This window comes from Salvelinus namaycush, chromosome 3 (genome assembly GCF_016432855.1).
Source record: "Salvelinus namaycush isolate Seneca chromosome 3, SaNama_1.0, whole genome shotgun sequence".
Taxonomy (NCBI): Eukaryota; Metazoa; Chordata; class Actinopteri; order Salmoniformes; family Salmonidae; genus Salvelinus; species Salvelinus namaycush.
This window is the reverse complement of record NC_052309.1, coordinates 14,867,979-14,889,335: the sequence shown is the minus strand read 5'-3', so window position 1 is coordinate 14,889,335 and position 21,357 is coordinate 14,867,979. Positions and strand designations below refer to the sequence as shown.

At 43.0% G+C, this 21,357-nt stretch overlaps 1 protein-coding gene across 1 annotated transcript; it reads left to right on the top strand.

The window, feature by feature from the left end:
• Nucleotides 1-446: 446 nt before the first annotated feature.
• Nucleotides 447-6,052, top strand: LOC120044997 (protein phosphatase 1 regulatory subunit 3B-like). The gene is made up of 2 exons (XM_038989799.1): nt 447-716; nt 4,980-6,052. The coding sequence occupies exon 2, from the start codon at nt 5,027-5,029 to the stop codon at nt 5,870-5,872; it is 846 nt and encodes a 281-aa protein (XP_038845727.1). The 5' UTR covers nt 447-716; nt 4,980-5,026; the 3' UTR covers nt 5,873-6,052.
• Nucleotides 6,053-21,357: the final 15,305 nt, after the last annotated feature.

Below are 21,357 nucleotides of genomic sequence, written 5' to 3'. Positions count from 1 at the left end.
AAATACAGCCGACTAGCGCTAGCTAACACTACCTATTTTTACAAATCGATACTAGCGGAGTCCAAACATCGATATAATATCATTCAAAATAATATTGCGATATGTAACTATTGATTTCCCCCTTACTACTGACGATCAGTTGGGCTACAGGTGATAATGCTTATTGCAAAACAGCATAATCTGGACCAATATGTTATTGGGTTTAATTCTATTATATTGAGATTATGTTTTTATTTTCATTCATTTTGGAGTAGAATGTCCTTTGAAAAAGTCACCGGAACAGACGGTCTCACAGTCGTTCTACAAAACCATAACCACTGTCTCGAACAGGCCCCATCATTCACGGAGCATTCCTTCACGGCCTACTGTGATTGGCTACAGGTACACGTTCACGTGAAACCAGCATGTTTTCTTTTATTTATATACCCTGTGAACCCAGTATGGCGTTTAAAGCAACGAGCCGGTGGCATGACTGAAACTGGATACAGTTCGTGAAATTGCGACAGTGCAGTTGCGACAGTGAAGTTGCGATTTGTAGCAATTATAGAGTAACATTGCTGCAAAAGTGATATCTATACCTACATTGTAGCCCACATATAAACGACACGGAAGAGGAGCTTTTACAGCTGAGGACCGTGCAATGGTGATTTCTGACTGGTAGACAGACGTACCCTATCACTTAATTAATTGCAAATATTTCTAACAAATTGCAGAAGGTAAGCTTGTTTCTTGACTGAATAAAAATATAACTTTTGTGTTAGTTACTAACCACTCCAGTTTGCAGTTTTTAGTAACCTAGCCTATAACATTGAGTTCACTGTTTTTGTTCCATATTCAAAGAAGCTGAAACCAGCGGTATATTCATTACGGAAACCGTTTAAGAACCAAACTGAGCAAAACTCGGAACTTCTATTGGACAAATTCATTTTGGTCCGTCCCCGCTTCGTTCCTTTAGGTTCTGTTTAAGAAACGTTTTGCAACCGAATGGGCTGAATGAATATACCCCTGAAAGAATAGAGCGGAGAACGAATCTCATCTGGTATAATACTAAATACAGGACAGCATGTACGTAACACTGAGTAAATAATGGCCATATCTGTATCATTACTGTTCTGAAATCCATGTAAGTGGTTAAAGTTTAGTAGTGTAGCCAAAAAAGTCTGTCAAATTAGCTCTCGAGAACCAATGGGGGCATACAGCCAGCCCTATACAAGGCGCTAGCATTGGACTAGCCAGATATTAGCCAGAATAGGTCCGACCTGTGTATTCAGCAGTAAGTACAGCTGGAGAACCCCACAGGTCGGAACGCACTGACGCTATCAAATCGAAGATGATTAAACTAGTAGCTACTAGTTATGTTTTTTTTTTTTTTTGCCCTCATACTATGTAACAGAAGCCACAGCAGCCATTTTCATTTTGGGAACGGCACGTAGAACATCGCTTTGAACCACAATGTATAGTCCTCTTACTCTTATTAATCCAATTATAGAATATGATCGTTCAAATTGAATAATATTAGTATGTTTAACTTTCAAAATGTTCAGACGCACTCGTAAAATGTAAAAGTATGAAACTTTTAAAAATACTTACATTTAAAAATGTTCTACCCTGTAAAAAAGATTTTTATAACGTTTTCCCAAATGTTCTAATTTACCTTGTAGTTTGAAAAATTAAAGTTGAAATATTGGTGCAGTTAGGAAAACAGTGATTTCTAAAATGGTTCAAGTGGACGCTAATATTACAGTGCAGGACAGAGACCCAGCTCATCCACAGTAGTAAATGAATGTGGGCATTTGAGGCGAAATCTTTCACAGGCGCCCCAGAGCAGACAGGACAGCGGGTAAAGGCGAATGCTGAGTCAAGGACTGGGGCCTTTTGTGGGTGAGGTTTCACTGTTCACACACATCGTTTCTCCCTGCAACTTCAGACTATAGGTATAATCTAACGGCCATGGTGCGCTATGAGCACAACCAAGTGAAGAAACTGTTGGCTCTGCCACTGACATGCAAAGAGACCTAGGATTGAGTCCATGTCAGCCTGCACTCTGAATTTGCTACAACGTTTTGCTGCATGGTCTTAAGTGAACACTAGGGTTGTGCCGATCTCCTCGTTATCGTATCCGTTTTATCACAGTTGATACTCGTAATCAGATTGACTTGTGATCGGAAAACCCGGAAGTGCGCTGTAAATACAGCTGGAGAACCCCACGGGTCTGAACGTACTGACGCTATCAAATCGAAGATTATTAAAATACTAGCTACTAGTTATGTTTTTTTTGTCCTCATACTATGAACCAGAAGCCTATCACTCAGAGCGCATCTTTGTTCAAAGGTAAACGACCCCGACAGATGAAAATGCACATGATTTACTAAGTCCTATTCAATTATCAACAAAATAGGCTAATAAATAGCCTAATGCATGCATGGCTGGCTACTACTGCTTTCATTTATTCCAGACACAGATTTAGATTAAGTTAGGCTAAATCGCTTGCCCCATGTTTCACTTTCGAGCGGAGTGAAAATATTCTTTCCCGACACTTAAACTATCTACATTTTTTTTTTTCTAATGATCTGTCGCTCTGTAAACATGCCTAGGCGAGAATAAATAATATCAAGCAAGCATGGGCTTGGATCACGAAATACCGACAGATGTCGTTAGAAATAGAATAGTTATACGGACAGACAAAGTAGGCATACCAAACAACGCCAACTAGTATGACAAAAACAACCATATGCCTAATGCAAAGTTTACAGGAACTACAGTGCATTAGGAAAGTATTCAGACCCCTTCATTTTTTCCACATTTTGTTACGTTACAGCCTTATTCTAAAATTGATTAATTGAAAAACATCTCCACAATATGATGCTGCCACCACCATGCTTCACTGTAGGGATGGTATTGGCCAGGTGATGTCTGAGTTCCTCCATATGTGACGCTTGGCATTCAGGCCAAAAAGTTCAAGCTTGGTCCCCACAGACCAGAGAACTTTGGAGCTCTGTCAGTGGCCATCAGGTTCTTGGTCACATTCCTGACCAAGGCCCTTCTCCACTGATTGCTCAGTTTGGCTGGGTGGCCAGCTCTAGGAAAAGTTGTGACGGTTCCAAACTTCTTCAATTTAGGAATGATGGAGGCCACTGTTCTTGGGGACCTTCAATGCTGCAGAGATGTTTTGTTACCCTTCCCCACATCTGTGCTGCGACACAATACTGTTTCAGAGCTCCACAGACAATTCCTTCGACCTCATTGCTTGGTTTTTGCTCTGACCAGTGTAATGGATGTGAAATGGCTAGCTAGTTAGCGGGTACGCGCTAGTAGCGTTTCAATCAGTTACGTCACTTGCTCTGAAACCTAGATGTAGTGTTGCCCCTTGCTCTGCAAGGGCCGTGGCCTTTGTGGAGCGATGGGTAACGATGCTTCGTGGGCGACCGTTGTTGATGTGTGCAGAGGGTCCCTGGTTCGCGCCCGTGTCGGGGCGAGGGGACGGTTTAAAGTTATACTGTTACATTGATGCTGTTTACCCGGATCACTGGTTGCTGCGGAAAAGGAGGAGGTTGAAAGGGGGGTGAGTGTAACGGATGTGAAATGGCTAGCTAGTTAGCGGGTACGCGCTACTAGCGTTTCAATCAGTTACGTCACTTGCGCTGAAACCTAGAAGTAGTGTTGCCCCTTGCTCTGCAAGGGCCGCGGCTTTTGTGGAGCGATGGGTAACGACGCTTCGTGGGTGTCAGTTGTTGATGTGTGCAGAGGGTCCCTGGTTCGCGCCCGAGGTCGGGGCGAGGGGACGTACTAAAGTTATACTGTTACATTGATGCTGTTGACCCGGATCACTGGTTGCTGCGGAAAAGGAGGAGGTTGAAAGGGGGGTGAGTGTAACGGATGTGAAATGGCTAGCTAGTTAGCGGGTACGCGCTAGTAGCGTTTCAATCAGTTACGTCACTTGCTCTGAAACCTAGATGTAGTGTTGCCCCTTGCTCTGCAAGGGCCGCGGCTTTTGTGGAGCGATGGGTAACGACGCTTCGTGGGTGTCAGTTGTTGATGTGTGCAGAGGGTCCCTGGTTCGCGCCCGGGTCGGGGCGAGGGGACGGTCTAAAGTTATACTGTTACACCTGCACTGTCAACTATGGGACCTTAAATGGACAGGTGTGCCTTTCCAAATCATGTCCAATCATTTTGAATTTACCACAGGTGGACTCCAAACAAGTTGTAGAAACATTTCAAGGATGATCAATGGAAACAGGATGCACCTGAGCTCAATTTCTTGTCTCATAGCAAAGGGTTTTATTACTTTTGTAAAAAAAGGTATATCAGTTATTTTTTTCAATAAATGTGTTAACATTTCTAAACCAATTTTTGCTTTGTCATTATGGGGTATTGTCTGTAGATTGAGGGGGGAAATAATTGAATCCATTTTAGAATAAGGTTGTAACGTAACAAAAAGTGAAGGGGTCTGAATACTTTCCCGAATGCAATGTATGCTGCCTAGTCAGATATCAGAGGACTGATGACAGTGCTGCTGCCTCACCACCTCAAGACAGGACTAGCCAATCAAGTGTCAAGTACATGAAATGTAGGTATGGAGACAATAAAAAAACAGCATTTCAGAAGGCTATAAATGATCACCTTCCCTTTTTTCAAATGACTGTACAAATACACCTTGAACAAGAAGGTTAGAGAATACCTTTTGGTAACTTAAACATTGATCTTATACAACACAGAGGCATGTGATGGCTGCACATAAATCGGGACCTCTGTCAGCTGAAATAGGCTATTTCCTTTCATGAAAGTCAAAGACGCTATGTTTCTCTGTGACCACACATGTAGCCTACTGTTGCACAATGTTTTGTGTGCAAATTCAGCAAGAATACTGTATGCATTTCAGTAGAGAATTTGTTCTCTGGCAAACATTGTTTGAAGCAGATGTCGAATGACAATTGTTTCACCACAACTTTCTGGTATGTTTTTTTTTTTTTCCCCCTTAGTGTATTTGGCCTTTTTCCTCAAGTCCACCAGGCTGATTGAGTTTGCCATGCCGCTCTACCTGTCGAACGACGACTTCTGCTACAGGACCCCAAAGTCACTGAAACCACTACGACCCTGTCTGAACCCTTGCCTGAGGTTCAAATCCTCTGCTCCTCCTAAACAGATTAAATCAGAGGGTGCTATTCATGAGGAGAATGGGAAACCCAAAAGGCGAGTGTCCTTTGCCGACCACAATGGCCTGGCCCTCACCAAGGTGAAGGTTTATTCCTTGTTCGACGATGCCATTGACATTCCACTCAACCTCACAGATCTGTTCAGCGCTGCGCTCAAATTAACAGATGAGGACAGACTGGTGCTGGATTTCACCCAGCCCTCTTCTGACTACCTGCTCTTCCGCCAGCGTTTGGAGACCGAGCTTGTCTGCTTGGAAAACTGCATGTTGAAAAAGAGGGCACTGGCTGGAACTGTGAAGGTAAAAAACTTGTCCTTTGAGAAGTCTCTAAAGGTGCGTTTGACCTTTGACACCTGGAAAAGCTACACCGACTTGGAGTGCCATTATGTCAAGGACACATACACAGGCTCGGACCGTGACACCTTCTCCTTCGAGGTTTCCCTTCCAGCTGCACTGATACCACACGAGAAGGTAGAGTTTGCCATCTGCTATGAAGTCAATGGCCAGACATACTGGGACAGCAACCAGGGCCAGAACTACAGGATTATCCGGTCTGCTCTGAAGAGTGATGGCCAGGGTAGCTTCAGCAGTACCCAGCAGATGCACTCCTTTGATTTGGGAATTCACTTCGATCACTACGGTAGTCCCAGGTGCTCCCATGGGATCTGCCCAGAGTGGCCAAGATATTCAGGATATGAGGAGATTCGACCTTACTACTGAAAAAAATAAAATAATAATCATACTTAAAGGGATACTTCAGGATTTTGGCAATGAGAGTCGTATTAATTCGTAGATACCATTTGTCTCTGTGTGCAGTTTGAAGGAAGTTGCTAACTAGCGCCAGCGCAATTGCTAACTAGTGTTAGCCCAATGACTGGAAGTCTATGCGTATCTGCTAGCAGATACCCATAGACTTTGTCACTGTGCTAATGCTAGTTAGCATTGGCTCGCAAAACTACCTCTAACTTCCTTCATACTGGACACAGACATAAAAACGTCTCTGGGGAAGTAGATAATGGGCCTCTTTGCCAAAATCCCAAAGTATCCTTTTAAAGTGTGTTTTTGTTCAAAGGGCTGTTCCAGATCAGTTGTGAAATTTTTAAATTTCTTTTAAAATTCACTCAACAGGAGGCCAGGTTTGCCATGCTTGGTGGAACAAAAGCAATAAGGCAAAGAAAGGGGGTGTTATAAGGATATTAAGGTTTTTGGATGGGGGCTATATACTCTCTGTGGATGATCATAACTTCAATGCTCAGATGGGACATTTTACTGATTGCATGACCGGTTTAATAAACAGAAATTTCTCAGTGTAGGTGTTTACTGGACCATCTATCTTTTGTATCTTATCTATGTGTTGAGATGAGCCATTGTTGACTCAACAGGAAAATTACACTAACTGGTAAGACTAATTAATATAATATCAATGTAGCCTATTGAATATGAAATATATTTTTTATCACAAAAAGCAACAAAAACAGAGGAGTTTATGCAAAACAACTATCTCATGAAATAGAAAAGAGCTATGGTTGATCTAGTTAAAAAAAAAAAACTACTTGTATAGTTTTTCACTTATGCTGATCTGTATGATGCACATAACATATATAATTGTCTGAATAATTGGAAGAACAGTGTTTCTAATTATGGATGTCAAACTCAGTGATGTAAATAATCTATTTGGAAACCAAACGTCCATGTCCTCAAGTCACATATCTTGAGTTCTTTAATTTGATGTCTGTTAAGTAGACCTCAGAATTGAAATGGGGCCTTTAAGTCACTTCAGGATTTGCACCATACGTTTGTACAAAGTTCATTCTGGTGTGGTTGTGTGTTAATTCCTTCCATTTTTAAAGGAGGGAACGGTAGGAATTAATTTGGGACTCAACTTTAGAAATGCACATTTCTGTTTGCTCATGTTTTCATTTACTCCAATTGAAATGTTTTACTGTGTTCACTATGCTGCTTGATGTAAATAAGTCATTGGATATGTTTTTAAAAACAAGTATTAGGATGGATTTTGTAGGTCAGATAAATTATCTTTTTAAGATGCTGTATTATATTGATTCTGAAAACGTGAAATAAATGTTCAGAGCTCAAGAATATTTTGTTAGTTTAAAATCTTTGAAGTACAGAGGTGGTATTATTACTGTGGGTGATATGAAAAGCTTTTTGATTACAAATCGGTAAATGATAATGGGTATCCTTTGAAGCAACCTATATCTACTCAGGGTTTTCTAAAAACTAACCAGCTTCAGTTAGCTTCACATTCCAGCTCAGGCTTCATCCTTAATACGACAGTGGATATTGCTCGTCCGCCTGCCGCTAACTTAAGCAGGCTTGTAACTGCTCATGCATGTCGCACATGGCTACAAGTATGGTTAACTACATATGTGGAGTGTCTGAAAGTGGGTGTGTCAACAAGTGGGAGGATCAACAGCGATTATACCAGCACTCTGTAATTAGATGGTTTTGATTGAGGGTGTTTTTCGTTTCTTAACATTTTTATTGGTCAGTTCCCGACTGAAACAAGACTGGGAGATATAAAAGACACTCTTCTTGATAGAGAATCATACTGTGCCATTTGTTAACAAAACACACAAACACCTCACTTAGTCTTAATAGTAATGTTGATGTCAGTTATTAGTCTACCGGTTTATAATATCAGATCAAGAATAGACTGAGTTTCAGAAGAAAGGTATTTGTTTCTGGCCATTTTGAGCCTGTAATCGAACCCACAAATGCTGATGCTCCAGATACTCAACTAGTCTAAAGAAGGCCAGTTTTATTGCTTCTTTAATCAGAACGACAGTTTTCAGCTGTGCTAACATAATTGCAAAAGGGTTTTCTAATGATCAATTAGCCTTTAAAATAAGCTTGGATTAGCTAACACAACATGCCATTGGAACACAGGAGTGATGGTTGCTGATAATGGGCCTCTGTACGCCAATGTAGATATTCCATAAAAATCAGCCGTTTCCAGCTACAATAGTCATTAACAAGGTCTACACTGTATTTCGGATCAATTTGATGTTATTTTAATGGACAAATGTGCTTTTCTTTCAGAAACAAGAACATTTCTAAGTGACCCCAAACTTTTGAATTGTATGTATGGTACCAGTCAACAGTTTGGACAGAGGTACTCATTCAAGGGTTTTTCTTTATTTTTACTATTTTCTACATTGTAGAATAATAGTGAACATCAATACTATCAAATAATGCATATGGAATCATGTAGTAACCAAAAAGGGTTCAAATCCAAATATATTTGAGATTCTCCAAATTAGCCACCCGTTGCCTTGATGGCATCTTTGCATACTCTTGGCATTCTTTCAACCAGCTTCATGAGGTAGTCACCTGGAAAGCGTTTCAATTAACAGGTGTGCCTTGTTAAAAGGACATTAGTGGAATGTATTTCCTTAATGTGTTTGAGCCAATCAGTTGTGTTGTGACAAGGTAGGGGTGGTATACAGAAGGTAGCCCTATTTCTAAAATACCAAGTCCATATGGCAAGAACAGCTCAAATAAGCAAAGAGAAACAACAGTCCATTACTTTAAGACATGAAGGTCCGTCAATATGAAACATTTCAAGAACTTGGAAAGTTTCAAGTGCAGTTGCAAAAATCATCAAGCGCTATGATGAAACTGGCTCTCATGAGGACTGCCACACAAAAGGAAGACCCAGAGTTATCTCTGCTGCAGAGGATAAGTTCAATAAATCAAAACAAATGTATTTATATAGCCCTTCTTACATCAGCTGATATCTCAAAGTGCTGTACAGAAACCCAGCCTAAAACCCCAAACAGCAAGCAATGCAGGTGTAGAAGCTCGGTGGCTAGGAAAAACTCCCTAGAAAGGCCGAAACCTAGAGAGGAATCGGGCTATGAGGGGTGGCCAGTCCTCTTCTGGCTGTGCCGAGTGGAGTGTTCAAATGTTCATAAATGACCAGCATGGTCAAATAATAATAATCACAGTAGTTGTCGAGGGTGCAACAGATCAGTACCTCAGGAGTAAATGTCAGTTTGCTTTTCATAGCCGATCATTCAGAGTATCTCTACCGCTCCTGCTGTCTCTAGAGAGTTGAAAACAGCAGGTCTGGGACAGGTAGCACGTCCGGTGAACAGGTCAGGGTTCATAGCCGTAGGCAGAACAGTTGAAACTGGAGCAGAAGCACGGCCAGGTGGACTCGGGACAGCAAGGAGTCATCATGCCAGGTAGTCCTGAGGCATGGTCATAGGGCTCAGGTCCCCTGAGAGAATTAGAGAGAGCATACTTAAATTCACACAGGACACTGGAGAAATACTCCAGATATAACAGACTGACCCTAGTCCCCCGACACATAAAGTACTGCAGCATAAATACTGGAGGCTGAGACAGGAGGGGTCAGGAGACACTGTGGCCCCATCTGATGATACCCCCGGACAGGGCCAAACAGGCAGGATATAACCCCACCCACTTTGCCAAAGCACAGCCCCCACACCAAAAGAGGGATATCTTCAACCACCAACTTACCATCCTGAAACAAGGCCGAGTATAGCCCACAAAGATCTCCGCCACGGCACAACCCAAGGGGGGGCGGGGCGCCAACCCAGAGAGGAAGACCACGTCAGTGACTCAACCCACTCAAGTGACGCACCCCTCCTAGGGACGGCATGGAAGAGCACCAGTAAGCCAGTGACTCTGCCCCTGTAATAGGGTTAGAGGCAGAGAATCCCAGTGGAGAGAGGGGAACCGGCTAGGCAGAGACGGCAAGGGCGGTTCGTTGCTCCAGTGCCTTTCCGTTCACCTTCACACTCCTGGGCCAGACTACACTCAATCATAGGACCTACCGAAGAGATGAGTCTTCAATAAAGACTTAAAGGTTGAGACCGAGTCTGCATCTCTCACATGGGTAGGCAGACCATCCCATAAAAATGGAGCTCTATAGGAGAAAGCCCTGCCTCCAGCTGTTTGCTTAGAAATTCTAGGGACAATTAGGAGGCCTGCGTCTTGTGACCATAGCATACGTGTAGGTATGTACAGCAGGACCAAATCGTAAAGATAGGTATGTAATGCTTTGTAGGTTAGCAGTAAAACCTTGAATTCAGCCCTTGCCTTAACAGGAAGCCAGTGTAGGGAGGCTAGCACTGGAGTAATATGATCAAATTTTTTAGTTCGTCTGGATTCTAGCAGCCGTATTCAGCACTATTTGAAGTTTATTTAGTGCTTTATCCGGGTAGCCGGAAAGTAGAGCATTGCAGTAGTCTAACCTAGAAGTGACAAAAGCATTGATTAATTTTTCTGCATCAATTTTGGACAGAACATTTCTGATCTTTGCAATGTTACATAGATGGAAAAAAGCTGTCCTTGAAACAATCTTGATATGTTCGTCAAAAGAGAGATCAGGGTCCAGAGTAACGCCGAGGTCCTTCACAGTTTTATTTGAGACGACTGTACAACCATCAAGATTAATTATCAGATTCAACAGAAGATCTCTTTGTTTCTTGAGACCTAGGACAAGCATCCTTGAGTTACCAGCCTCAGAAATTGAAGAAATTGATGCTTCACAGAATTCAAGTAAAAGACATCTTAACATCAACTGTTCAGAGGAGACTGTGTGAATCAGGCCTTCATGGTCAAATTGCTGCAAAGAAACCACTACTAAAGGACACCAATAAGAAGAGACTTGCTTGGGCTGAAGAAGGTTAAACCAAAGCCGTATACCTTTTAAAGGGTTAATAAATTATGTTATGATGAACTGTAAGGTCTCGTCTTCAGGAGACTGTGTGTGTGTGTGTGTTAACCTGTTTTGAGTGTTGTGACACTATCAGAAGGCGTCTACATTCAGATTCCTCCTGTCTGGATCCCACCGTGGTTATCTGGTTTTCCGAGAACACAAGGCTGCCACAGACCTGATGAAACCAGCCACCTATCAGAATATGCTTACACTCGTTCACATCGTTATGGCTCTATACTTGTGATGAAAGGTCCAAGTTTTGGTCAAACTCCTGAGTTTTTACTTGCTGGTAAGATGGTTCCTGCTGTCGGGGAGGTTAGATTTATTAAAATGTTGTTGCTAGGGAAAGTTACGTAAGGGGGATTGGGGAGGCTATATGAGTTACAGGATGTCTTAGACTTTTTTGCATTACTTGGGAGAGAACTATCGTATACTGTATTCTATCAACTTCTGCCTACAATTGTATTACTAAAAGGAGTATATTACTCCTTAAACAAGAGTCTGTGTTTCCTTTCCATTACTAATGTATGTTTGATAATTATATAGACCTGATCATTTGTTGAAGAAATTGACCAACATTTTGACGAACTAGCCAGGAGTCAGTGACCACATCGCTGGACTGACCATTGATCCACGTCAAGCGCTACAAAATTTTAAGGTAAGCAGACGCCTGTTATATCTAAAGTCTGTAATTATCTATAGCACGTTGTGGTTAATGAGTCATTCTGGCAAGTAAGTGGCGCCTCGCTATTAAATTTATATGAACCTACATTTCTTTGTAATAGTGGAATAATTGTTACACAACCCGTGGGAGGAAGCACAGACCACATAGGTGGAAATAGGTTATACGTTCCTGGGTTAAATGTTTATTATTGTGAGACTTGGTGATAGGTTTAGGGTGAAATTCCAAGTATAAATGCCGATTGTTATCATTGCGATGAAACTTGGTGAGCGGATTTAAGGCGAAATTCCAAGTATAAACACCGATTGTTGAGATTATTCTGATAAGGTATTCTGTAATTGTTCTATGTATCATGTCTTCTGTGTGGTATGATTGGATGGTGGGACATTTAAATCAGGAGTTCGTTATAAACAATATAATGCCCGTGTATTTGAATTAGCTGAGTGGACATTCGGATCAGATGCTGGAAGAGTTGCCTGTGGGGGTATAAAACTTAATACATACATCCTTGCTGTATTAGGAAATAGACCTACCCGTGTGTTACTGACCCATGTTATTTTAAAAAGAAATAGTGTTGAAGTAATAGTTTCTCCCTTGGAAGGAAAAGATTATCACAGAGATCCCAGGATTGTTGTGGAGGTTAAATCATCTTGAACCATTTACTATTTCGTGGTTGCTCCATATTTATTTTTTTATTTATTTATTTAAAAAATTCACCTTTAATTAACCAGGTAGGCTAGTTGAGAACAAGTTCTCATTTGCAACTGCGACCTGGCCAAGATAAAGCAAAGCAGTGTGACACAGATAACAACACAGAGTTACACATGGAGTAAACAATAAACAAGTCAATAACACAATAAACAAGTCAATGACACAGTAGAAAAAAGAAAGTCTATATACAGTGTGTGCAAAAGGCATGAGGAGGTAGGCAATAAATAGGCCATAAGAGCGAATAATTACAATTTAGCAGATTAACACTGGAGTGATAAATGAGCAGATGATGATGTGCAAGTAGAGATACTGGTGTGCAAAAGAGCAGAAAAGTAAATAAAATAAAAACAGTATGGGGATGAGGTGGGTAGATTGGGTGGGCTATTTACAGATGGACTATGTACAGCTGCAGCGATCGGTTAGCTGCTCAGATAGTTGATGTTTAAAGTTGGTGAGGGAAATAAGTCTCCAACTTCAGCGATTTTTGCAATTCGTTCCAGTCACTGGCAGCAGAGAACTAGAAGGAAAGGCGGCCAAATGAGGTGTTGCTTTGGGGATGATCATTGAGATATACCTGCTGGAACGTGTGCTACGGGTGGGTGTTATCGTGACCAGTGAACTGAGATAAGGCGGAGCTTTACCTAGCATAGACTTATAGATGACCTGGAGCCAGTGGGTCTGGCGATGAATATGTAGCGAGGGCCAGCCGACTAGAGCATACAGGTCGCAGTGGTGGGTGGTATAAGGTGATTTGGTAACAAAACGGATGGCACTGTGATAGACTGCATCCAGTTTTCTGAGTAGAGTGTTGGAAGCTATTTTGTAGATGACATCGCCGAAGTCGAGGATTGGTAGGATAGTCAGTTTTACTAGGGTAAGTTTGGCGGCGTGAGTGAAGGAGGCTTTGTTGCGAAATAGAAGGCCGATTCTAGATTTGATTTTGGATTGGAGATGTTTAATATGAGTCTGGAAGGAGAGTTTACGGTCTAGCCAGACACCTAGGTATTTATAGTTGGCCCCATATTCTAGGTCGGAACCGTCCAGGGTGGTGATGCTAGTCGGGCGGGCGGGTGCGGGCAGCGAATGGTTGAAAAGCATGCATTTGGTTTTACTAGCGTTTAAGAGCAGTTGGAGGCCATGGAAGGAGTGTTGTATGGCATTGAAGCTCGTTTGGAGGGTAGTTAGCACAGTGTCCAAGGAAGGGCCAGAAGTATACAAAATGGTGTCGTCTGCATAGAGGTGGATCAGGGAATCGCCCGCAGCAAGAGCGACATCATTGATATATACAGAGAAAAGAGTCGGCCCGAGAATTGAACCCTGTGGTACCCCCAGAGACTGCCAGAGGTACGGACAACATGCCCTCCGATTTGACACACTGAACTCTGTCTGCAAAGTAGTTGGTGAACCAGGCGAGGCAGTCATTAGAAAAACCAAGGCTATTGAGTCTGCTGATAAGAATACGGTGATTGACAGAGTCGAAAGCCTTGGCCAGCTCGATGAAGACGGCTGCACAGTACTGTCTTTTATCGATGGCGGTTATGATATCGTTTAGTACCTTGAGCGTGGCTGAGGTGCACCCGTGACCAGCTCGGAAGCCGGATTGCACAGCGGAGAAGGTAGGGTGGGATTCGAAATGGTCTATTAACTTGGCTTTTGAAGACTTTAGATAGGCAGGGCAGGATGGATATAGGTCTGTAACAGTTTGGGTCTAGGGTGTCACCCCCTTTGAAGAGGGGGATGACCGCGGCAGCTTTCCAATCTTTAGGGATCTTGGACGATACGAAAGAGCGGTTGAACAGGCTGGTAATAGGGGTTGCAACAATGGCGGCGGATAGTTTTAGAAAGAGAGGGTCCAGATTGTCTAGCCCAGCTGATTTGTACGGGTCCAGGTTTTGCAGCTCTTTCAGAACATCTGCTGTCTGGATTTAGGTGAAGGAGAAGCTGGGGAGGCTTGGACGAGGAGCTGCGGGGGAGGCGGAGCTGTTGGCCGGGGTTGGAGTAGCCAGGAGGAAGGCATGGCCAGCCGTTGAGAAATGCTTATTGAAATTTTCGATTATCATGGATTTATCAGTGGTGACCGTGTTACCTAGCCTCAGTGCAGTGGGCAGCTGGGAGGAGGTGCTCTTGTTCTCCATGGACTTTACAGTGTCCCAAAACTTTTTGGAGTTAGAGCTACAGGATGCAAATTTCTGCTTGAAAAAGCTAGCCTTTGCTTTCCTGACTGACTGCGTGTATTGGTTCCTGACTTCACTGAACAGTTGCATATCGTGGTGACTATTCGATGCTATTGCAGTCCGCCACAGGATGTTTTTGTGCTGGTCAATGGCAGTCAGGTCTGGAGTGAACCAAGGGCTATATCTGTTCTTAGTTCTGCATTTTTTGAACGGGGCATGCTTATCTAAGATGGTGAGGAAATTACTTTTAAAGAATGACCAGGCATCCTCCGATGGGATGAGGTCGATATCCTTCCAGGATACCCGGGCCAGGTCGATTAGAAAGGCCTGTTCGCAGAAGTGTTTTAGGGAGCGTTTGACAGTGATGAGGGGTGGTCGTTTCGACCCATAGCGGATACAGGCAATGAGGCAGTGATCGCTGAGATCCTGATTGAAAACAGCGGAGGTGTATTTGGAGGGCAAGTTGGTCAGGATAATGTCTATGAGAGTGCCCATGTTTACGGATTTAGGGTTGTACCTGGTGGGTTCCTTGATGATTTGTGTGAGATTGAGGGCATCTAGCTTAGATTGTAGGACTGCCGGGGTGTTAAGCATATCCCAGTTTAGGTCACCTAACAGAACTAACTCTGAAGTTAGATGGGGGGCGATCAATTCACAAATGGTGTCCAGGGCACAGCTGGGAACGGAGGGGGGTCGATAGCAGGCGGCAACAGTGAGAGACTTATTTCTGGAAAGGTTCATTTTTAAAAGAGGATGATTATAGAGAATGATTATTTTACACCACCCATACATTACATGGTATTCAGTTGTCACTTATCACCCTGCTTTAAATGAATTTATGCGAGTTAAGGGACAGATTATACACATATAGGGTTATTTTGCATTCATTTATCTATATTCACATTAAACGCAGAGCCTAATTCAAAAATAAGAACATTTTTGTTTATATGGCAGACGGGAGCTCAGAGTTGTCTGAGGGGCCGCTCGCAATGAAACCTGCCACCCCTCTACAGTTTTTAATTGGGAAATACCCCACTATAAAAAAATACTTAACCTCAGCTTTCAGCTTTAAAGACGCCACTGAATATAGATGACCTACAGATGGGTCATTTAATAAAACCAAATATCAACATGTGCAGGACATCGTGAAAAGAAGGCAGGAAAATAAGACCAAGGGAAAGAGGAACATTTAAAAAATCCACCCTGTTTTCTGTGACTGCTTGGTCGATGTTAAAAACTGAGGGTAACTGTTATGAGAATTTTGTTATCAATGTTCATAAACTTCAATTAATCTACTCAGTCTGCAACCCAGAGTTTGTAAGATTCTGGTTGAATGAAGCAGACGAGTCCCAGCTTACAAAAATCAACGTGTTTATTCACGAGAATGTTCTGAAGTCCATTATACAAAGACATCCATTTTATAGCTGCGCACATACTTCCACACAAACAGTAGGTATCCTACGCACATACTTCCACACAAACAGTAGGTGAGTTTTATCCTTCTCCATAGTTCTCACCACTGTATCACTACCCAGCCGACAGTTACATTCCCCCGAGATTAGGGAAACCTTGAGAAGTACTCCCTATGCCCTCATAAATTCCTCAGAGACCTAGCCAGGTCGGTCCAAACACAGTTCAACTGTTCTCGGTATCTTTCTTCGGCCCTCACATACAAGTTCAAATCCTGAGCTACGCCTTGCTCAGACAGTCTGTGTTTTTCCACTATACAGATACATTGTTTAACCTAATTCTGACTAAAACTACACACATCATTAGATTATAATTTTATGATTCTAATCAATTTCATACAATTATAAGGTTTCAGAGTGGAATTATTTAAGCATTATCTTTCAACATTTAAATTATTTTATCAGTAACCTATTCTGGACTCAACAGAAAGCTACCTGTTTGAAAAAGGAATTGACAAAGATGAAAGACCCTGCCTCCGTCAAGACAGAAGTTTCCTCTAGAATGCAGCGCTCCACCACACCCTCCCTACTGCAGAGATAGGTTTAAAGGAATTTATCCACTACTCGCAAACAAACTAGTAGCTCCAGGCGATAATTCTTCTCCACCACCGGCACCAGGTAGAATGTATCAAGAACTAGGAGATGTATGGAATGATGCCAAGACACAATCAACACCTCTCTATCCTGGAGTTACCATGGCAAAGGACCTCATGGCAGCTCAAGAAAAGAAGGTGCAGAGAGAAATGGATAAAGCTGTTGACAAAATCAGACGACATTGTGATGATGAAGACCGAGACAAAAGGATAAGTGGAAGTAACTTAACAAAGGAAGAGAATAGGAGATAAGACGAGAGAGAGCGGAAAGTGAAGAAAGAGCAAGAAGTGAACAATACATAAGACAGTGGGAAGAAAAGAGAGAGAACGTGAACAATTGAAAGAACATGAAAGTGGAGCTGAAATTGAAGAAGGCGAGTCTGAAGGACTCTCATGCGTGTGCTGCCGGTTCACAGAGTATGCAGCAAAAGGAGTTTTGGGGACTTGGACACAGCGAAACAATTGCCCCGCATCACTGCAGAGCCTGGAAAAAGATGAAGACTGAAGAAAAAGCAAGGAAGACTGGCCTTGAGACACAGCTCAAGAAGGCCCAGCTAGCCCAACTGGACACAGGAAATACCAACAATCTAATGGTGGCTGTAACAAAAGCTGCCCTAGAGCAGCAGCAGCCTCCTCCACTGCCTGCTCCACAGTTTACCCAAGCACCTGCTACTCCGTTCCCTCCTCAACCATATGGGAACCCACAACCATACCTACCAACACTGAGACAACCGCCAGTGTGCTGGTATTGCGGTGTGGCAGGCCATATGCAAAACATGTGCCTCACCAACCACAGCAGCAGTTACCCTGGCAGCAGAGAGGGAGAGGTCAATGGAGAGGGAACGCTGGCAGAGGGAACTTCCAAGGTGGAAGATCAGTCTACACTGGACAGCCACAACCTGCTTTTCTCAGACTCAACCAATGAATGGTTGACAATATGGATGGCCCCAACAGCCTCCTGTGACAAACCAGCCGTGGTTCCCACCGCAGAATAAGCAACAGTAGGAATTCCCTGACCCCCTTCTCCAGTGTCACCAGTACATATTTCCGGATGGTACCAAAGAACCAATCATTACTATGAAGGTCAACGATCAAGAGGTACCATTTTTAATAGACACTGGAGCTCACACCTCCTGCATTGGATCTACAGGCCAACACCTCGGCCTGGGACTCACATCTAAGTCAGTGAGGGCGATGGGAGTTGCTGGGATATCTCAAAAGCTGTACTGGACTGAAGATACAACAATTGGCCTGGGGGAAGGTAATACTATTAAGACTCCCTTTCTGAACTCTCCGGCCACTCCTGTTAGCCTACTGAGTAGAGACATTTTCCTGACCAAGTCCAATGCGATTCAAAGGCCCGACCTGACCTTTATGATGAATCTCTTGAGCTCCCTGATGTTACTCTCTTTGTTGACGGCTCTGCCTTTATTGATAGGGAGACTGGTAGGAAACATGCAGGGTTTGATATTGTCTCACTGGATAGGTCAAAGTTGATTGAACAGCCCTTGCCTGAACATTGCTCAGCACAACAAGCTGAGCTTCTAGCACTTACTGAAGCATGTAAATTAGGTAGTGGTTTGAAGGTTAACATTTATTCTGACTCTGTATATGCCATTGGTGTTTGCCTGTCTTGGATAGGGGTTTTGGAAAGGTAGGAACTTTGTTAATGCGTCTGGTACCCCTATTAAACACCATTTACAGATAGAAGCCTTGCTTGCAGCTATGTTGCTTCCTGCCAAGTTGGCTATTAAGGTCCTTGCCCACACAGGTAACATTGACAGTGTTAGTTTGGATAATGCAGCTGCTGATGCTGCTGCTAAGAATGCTGCTTCCCGCTGCCATACTCATGCTGTTCTGCTTGCCTCCCCTGATCTGGACCAACACCAGGCTGCGGATGCACTTAATCACCCTTTGTGGGAGTCTAGAGGCTGCTCCAGAGGCCCTGATGGCCTGTGGAGGCAATCACTCTCTGGAAAACCAGTTCTGCCTTTTGTCTCCTGTGTTGCCTGAAATTTGCAAAATAAATGTACTACATGCATGCAATACTACATTGGTAAGGGTACCCCCCTGAAACCAGGGAAATTTACAGCGCCGGCCCGCCAGTTCACCCATTTAGCTATGGATTTCATAGACATGGCTGAACGAAATGAAAGAAAGACATACTGCCTGGTAATAATTGGCTGCTTTACCAGGTGGGTTGAAGCATTTCAAACCGTGCACTGTGATGCTAAAACGGTAGCAAAACTTTTGGTAAGGAAAGTTCTCTCCGCAGACAATGGCACCCATCTCAAAGGAGATGTGGTTGCACAGGTGGCTGCCCAATTGGGGATAGACCAGAGGTTTGTTTGTAACGGGATTACTGAGAGGGCTAATCGAACCATAAAGGGCTTGCCAAAGCATGCCAATCCACAGGGAAGTCATGGGTAGAGTGTCTCCCCTTAGTCTTGATGAAAATGCACGATAGTATAAACCGCGGAACAGGGCTTAGCCCACATGAGCTCTTAACTGGCCGTCCAATGAACGTTCAGACACAGACGAATGACTCCAAAACTGACTGACCTGACTGCTCTGGATGATGATTTGAACAAATATATGAAGGAACTAACCCATGCTGTTAGGTCTTTGTATTCCCAATACAGGAAGGCCCAGGAAGTTCCAGAACAGGGTGACCCAGACAGCCTACCTGTTGATGTTGGAGAATGGATCAAGCTGAAGTTCCACAAGAGAAAATGGAACCACCCCAGATGGATGGGCCCATACCAGGTCATCGCAGCAACACCAAGAGCAGTGAAGGTCCAGGAGCGCCAGGGATGGCACCACCTATCACACTGCCAGAAGACGTCCCAACCATCATAACAGATAAGAGTGCACATCCAGACCCAGATGTTATTACACATGACCACTATGGTCACATTGTTAAAAATAAAACTTGGGGTAAACCTTTAAGGTACATGTTTTTGGTGCTTCTTATTCTGTACCAGCAGTCTCTGCTCAAATGAATAGAGATCCAGGAGAACCAATTGAAAACCAGTAATCAATGGGTAAACATGGTCCAAAATCTGAGTAGACGAGCCACGCCTAGTGGTTTGTAGTCGTTTTGAAAAACCGTCAGAGTGAGTTGTTCGGATCAGTTGTCATAGGTGATTGGATTAACAACATCACCTACTCCATGCAGGCCCATATGAATTTGACTATTGCTGGTTTTGCCCTCCTTTCCACTGATGTTCAGAATCTTAAAGCTGTTACAGCCAGGCATAGCTTGGCATTAGACTATATCCTAGCTAAGGAGGGGGGATATTGCAGGGCCCTAAATTCTATTTCTGCCACGGAATGTGTTATGCTTCTCCCTGACTCCTCTGATAATATGACAAGAGATTTTGAAAGAATTAACAGTTGGCTGACACCTACACCCCCACAGGAGAAGACTCCTGGTTCCCGTTTGGGTGGTTGAAAGATAAACTAGGAAATGTTGGTTTTAAGTTGTTTTCCATTTTAGTCCCATTATTGGCCCCCGTGCTTGTTCTGCTGATTTGCATTTGTGCATTCTGTGCAGCTGGCAAATGTGTACTTCATAAGGCTATGCCAGGCATGTTTATGCTTCATGTTCCTCATCCCCCAGAACCTTATTGTTTATCCTTAATCTCCTGAGGATTGCTTGCAATCTAATACACCTTTTATGGATGATTCTTATAATTACTATGCTTGAGTTGCTTTACTTTTGTTGAGGTCTGGTGGCCTCAAAGGGGGAATGAAGAAGGTTAAACCAAGGCCTTATACCTTTTAAAGGGTTAATAAATGATGTTATGATAAACTGTAAGGTCTCCTCTTCAGGAGACCTCTGTGTGTGTTAAAACCTGTTTTGAGTGTTGTGACCTTCAGACACTATCAGAAGGCGTCTACATTCAGATTCCTCCTGTCTGGATCCCACCGTGGTTCTCTGGTTTTCCGAGAACACAAGGCTGCCACAGACCTGATGAAACCAGCCACCTATCAGAATATGCTTACACTCGTTCACATTGTTATGGCTCTATACTTGTGATGAAAGGTCAAGTTTCGGTCAAACTCATCCTGCTGTCAGTGGGAGGTTAGATTTATTAAAATGTTGTTGCTAGGGAAAGCTACGTATGGGGGATTGGGGAGGCTATATGAGTTACAGGATGTCTTAGACATTTTTCAGAACTTAGGGAGAACTATCATATACTGTTATACAATACTCTGTATCAACTTCTGCCTAAAATTGTATTACTAAAAGGAGTATTTTAATACTTAGAGTCTGTGTTTCCTTTCCATTACTAATGTATGTTTGATAATTATATAGACCTGATTATTTGTTGAAGAAATTGACCAACAGGGCCAAGAAACACGAGCAATGGACATTATACCGGTGGAAATCTGTCCTTTTTTTGGTTCCAACCGCTGTGCCTTTGAGACGCAGAGTACCGTAGGTGAACGGATGATCGCCGCATGTGTGGTTCCCACTGTGAAGCATGGAGGAGGAGGTATGATGGTGTGGGGGTATCTAATCGCAATACATATAGAATTGTGAGATTCACAATACATATCGTATCCGCACCTAATTATCATCATATCGTATTGTGAAGTTCCTGGTGATTCCCAGGTCATGACTTTTCCCAGGTCACAAACTTTATTCCCACATACACATTTTTAGAAACAACTGCTCTAAAATGTGTGTGTGTGTAAAACATTTTCTACCCGCTGCAGAAGGCTGTATTGGTCCGCTAATACAGCTGTTGTAAAGTCTCAGTGCACTACTTTAGTGAAACATTTTAAAAATCAAGAGGGAGGGAATCTGGTTTAATTGGTCTTCAACTTGTGGCAGAGCAGTGCTTGATTTGGGCAAGT

Coding starts and splice junctions, on each gene's coding strand:
- LOC120044997 (XM_038989799.1), top strand. CDS start 5,027: ATGCCGCTCTACCTGTCGAACGACGACTTCTGCTACAGGACCCCAAAG.